Source organism: Megalobrama amblycephala, unplaced genomic scaffold (genome assembly GCF_018812025.1).
Source record: "Megalobrama amblycephala isolate DHTTF-2021 unplaced genomic scaffold, ASM1881202v1 scaffold583, whole genome shotgun sequence".
Taxonomy (NCBI): domain Eukaryota; kingdom Metazoa; phylum Chordata; class Actinopteri; order Cypriniformes; family Xenocyprididae; genus Megalobrama; species Megalobrama amblycephala.
Window position 1 is genome coordinate 29,093 of NW_025953490.1, and position 3,895 is coordinate 32,987.

The following is a 3,895-nucleotide window of genomic DNA, read 5'->3' on the forward strand; positions in this document are numbered from 1 at the left end:
ATGTTTAGACAGTCTTCGAGAAGAAAAACAAACACAATTTTATCAGCCTTTTATTCAAATGCTGTTTCTTTTTTATTTATTTTTTTATTATACTTACCCACTTAGCCACAATCAGTAGTTGAAAAAAAAAAAAAAATCCATGAAGCTGTAATAAGCTCTGTTCTTTCTTTTGATATATTACATGTTCAGATATTCATACAACAATGTATTTTGGGTGCAATGAAAGTTTTGAGAAAATGATGAAAAATGCTGGCTCTAATTATTTGTTGGAAAAGTTTGGAAAGCACTAAATGCAGAATTATGCTAAATTTATGTATGTTTTACATATAGGCTAAAATGTTTCCAGTGAAATCAAACCTCAGAGGACTTTGCAGCACTTATGCCACAGCAGGCCTCCTGAGTCATGTTAGATACCATAAAAACACTAGCACACACTGGTGACTCCACAGTCTCACTGAATCAGAACACAAATAGAGCTCATTACCTGAAGATGCAATGATGGTCATTTCAGAGTATATAACAGAGAGTATTTCTAAAAAAAAAAAAAAAAAAATCTTAGACTGGTTAGCACAGTAATAAATCAACATTCATTTAATTTGATAATTGTTATATTACTAATCTAACTTAAGACTTTAAATTTAAGGTCACATTAAATGGTATAAGACAATGAGTCTAAATATTCTAAGCTGATTGTTTATTTTTTTTATTTATATGTAAAAAACACAAATTTTGTTTGCTCTATTTTTCAGGTCAATGAAAGTATTTCTTGTGAAAGGAAAATGGAGAATGGAACATACTTTTACTTCATGTTGTTTGAAAATCTTGGGAGCATAAAATATGCTTTTTTCACATTGGGGTTTATTTTTTACTGTGCTGTCATATGCTTTAATGTCATTATTATTCTTGTAATATTTCTGGAAAAGACATTGCACCAGCCCATGTACATTCTGATTTCATGCTTGTCCATCAACTCTGTATATGGTACAGCTGGCTTTTTCCCAAGGTTACTGACAGACCTGCTCTATGATACACACAAAATCTCCTTTGAAGCATGTATCATACAGACTTTTGTCATTTACTCATATGCATCTTTTGAGCTTACAATATTAATGCTAATGGCATTTGATAGGTTTGTTGCAATCAGCAAACCTTTGCATTACAACAACATAATTACCACACGGTTACTAGCTTTTCTAATAGTTATAGCATGGCTTTATCCAATCACTTTTGTTGGTATTGGTTGTCTTTTGACTGGCAGGCTGACAATCTGTGGTAACAAAATGTTAAGGGTGTACTGCCACAACTATGAAATTGTCAAACTCTCATGTGTAAACAATACAGTTAATAATATTTATGGCCTGATTGTATTGATCACTACCATTTTTATCCCTTTGAGTTTTATAATATATACCTATGTCAGAATTATTATTATTTGTCAAAGAAGCACACGAGAGTTCAGGAGCAAAGCATATCAAACTTGTATTCCACACATAGTGATCCTTTTAAATTTCTCAGTTGCTGTTTTGTGTGAGCTCACTTTGAGTCGATTTGTGAATGGGGAACTTCCTATAGCGCTGACTGTTGTCATTTCACTTGAATTTATTGTTGTACCACCCATTGTAAACCCTATTGTTTATGGTCTAAACTTTCCTGATATCCGCAAAAAAATCAGACATCTTATAAAAGCCTCCAAATAACCTGCTTTGTTTCTGTTGTAATAGTGTTACACAGAAAACCAAGTTTGAATAAATTAAAGATATTTGTTCAATTGCGCAATCACTCACCTTTTAGTTTTTAAAGGTATATGCACTAAATGTGATAGTTTTCACCTCTCTGAATTCTAACCCGTTTTCATTAAATTATCTCCTCACAATCACAGATTAACTTTCTTAACTGAAAGAATAAAGGAGACATCCATATTTTATCAAATCAGATTATTAACTACAGAATATAAGCTATATATATACATATATATATATACATACACACATACTTTTTATCAAATAATTACCAATCATGATATTTGGTGTAGTTATATCTATTGTCAATAGAAATAATAATAATAATAGTAATAATAATAAAAGTGATTCCATGCTAGAATACTAACACTATTATTTTCAAACCAGCTTGCAATGAGTAAACTAGAAGAATTCCAGAAAGCAGTCTTAGATTTTGCTGATGATCTTTATTATGTAAAACCACAAACAAATGAAGAGAAGAAAAAGAGGCAAACATAATGCTCAAACATTATACACAGTGTATACATATTGGAAACACAGCTTGCCTACAATGTCTCATGAAATATAGGTTTTAATTTACTATCAATGTGTAACACAGATTGTTAAAAAATGTGCACCTTTCTAAACCAGAAAATAAGCATTTTAATGAAATATCTAATTTGTTTTAATTTGAGATAAATATTTTTTTTTTAAATAATAGTGCATAATAACATGACAATAAAAAACAATTTTCAAATAATGTTACAAAATAAAATGAGGTAATTATCACAATTTCTTAACACTTTGTTTTATTAGAACAAGTGTTTACTAAAGAAAATATATTCATAATGTTAAAATTGTAACGGATAGGCAAGGATGAGGCCAGGGTGAATCCAAGTGCACACACAGATTTAATAAAAGTCAAATAACAGATAATTCAGACTGTGAAACAGGCAAATAGTCCACATGAGGATGACAAAAGAAATCCAGAAGAAAAAGAAAACAAGACTTTCCAAAAAAACAAAAAAACAAAAAAAACAACCGAACACATGAACACCATCAACGACTGACAGAAGCAAAAGAAAAACACAAGGGCTATATATACACACAGGGAAACACGTTAAACAAGGTAACAAGGGGGAGTGGCCAATAGGAAACACCTGGAAAAACTAATCAACATAAAAAACTACAAAGAACTACAAAACATGGCACAAGACAAGAAATAACAAAAGTCTTCACACAAATCAGGGAAACACAGACTGGAAAGATGACAAAGCCCCCCTCAGAGCGGTCTCATGGGCTGGAGCGGGCTCTGGTGCGGACTGATGGGCTGGAGCGGGCTCTGGAGCGGACTGATGGGCTGGAGCGGGCTCTGGAGCGGATTCATGGACTGGAGCGGGCTCTGGAACGGATTCAAGGACTGGAGCGGGCTCTGGAGCGGATTCATGGACTGGATTCGATGTGTGTGCAGCTCACACACACACCAAATGGCTGTGGCCATAATGGCCGGCACTGCAATCTCTGAGGGCTCAGGCGTGGCAGCCATCTCAGCTGAGGTCTCAGGCATGGCAGCCATCTCAACTGAGGGCTCAAGCGTGGCAGCCATCTTGGCTGAGGGCTCAGGTGTGGCAGCCACCTTGGCTGAGACGTGACGAGGCTCTGAAAGATCTACTGAGACGTGACGAGGCTCTGGAAGATCTGCTGAAACGTGACAAAGTTCTGGAAGACCTGCTGAGACGTGACGAGGCTCTGGAGTGGCGGCCATCTTAAAATCATCCTCTACTACCCCCACAGTGTATGCTGAGCCGCTCAGTTGCAGAGTCAAGTCAATGTAATGTTCCAGAGTCCAATTAGAGTCATGTAATGACATTAATGAACTGTTCATCAATAAACTGTCATCTATTTCCATATCTGTAGTCTCCTGCCCTTCTGTCTGTAACAATATATATATATATATATATATATATATATATATATATATATATATATATATATATATATGGTTTTCATCCTCAGAGCAATGGCCAGACAGAGTGGGCTAACCAGGATTTAGAGCGAGTGTTACGATGTTTGGTGTCTCAGAATCCCTGCTCCTGGAGCCAACAAATCTCATGGGTTGAGTACACACATAACTCGCTGCCAGTGTCATCCACGGGCCTCTCGCCTTTTGAGTGTAG

General features: G+C 35.4%; 1 protein-coding gene across 2 annotated transcripts; it reads left to right on the forward strand.

Moving 5' to 3' along the window:
* The first annotated feature begins 280 nt into the window (after positions 1–280).
* LOC125262065 (olfactory receptor 51I2-like) lies at positions 281–1,697 on the forward strand. Of its 2 annotated transcripts, none has more exons than XM_048180625.1 (2): positions 281–656; positions 750–1,697. In XM_048180625.1, exons 1-2 carry the CDS (start codon positions 654–656, stop codon positions 1,695–1,697), a joined length of 951 nt encoding a protein of 316 aa, XP_048036582.1. In that variant the 5' UTR covers positions 281–653. The 2 variants fall into 2 exon arrangements, with proteins under 2 accessions (XP_048036582.1, XP_048036583.1); XM_048180626.1 differs by having other exon boundaries at positions 281–563.
* The last annotated feature ends 2,198 nt before the right edge of the window (positions 1,698–3,895 follow it).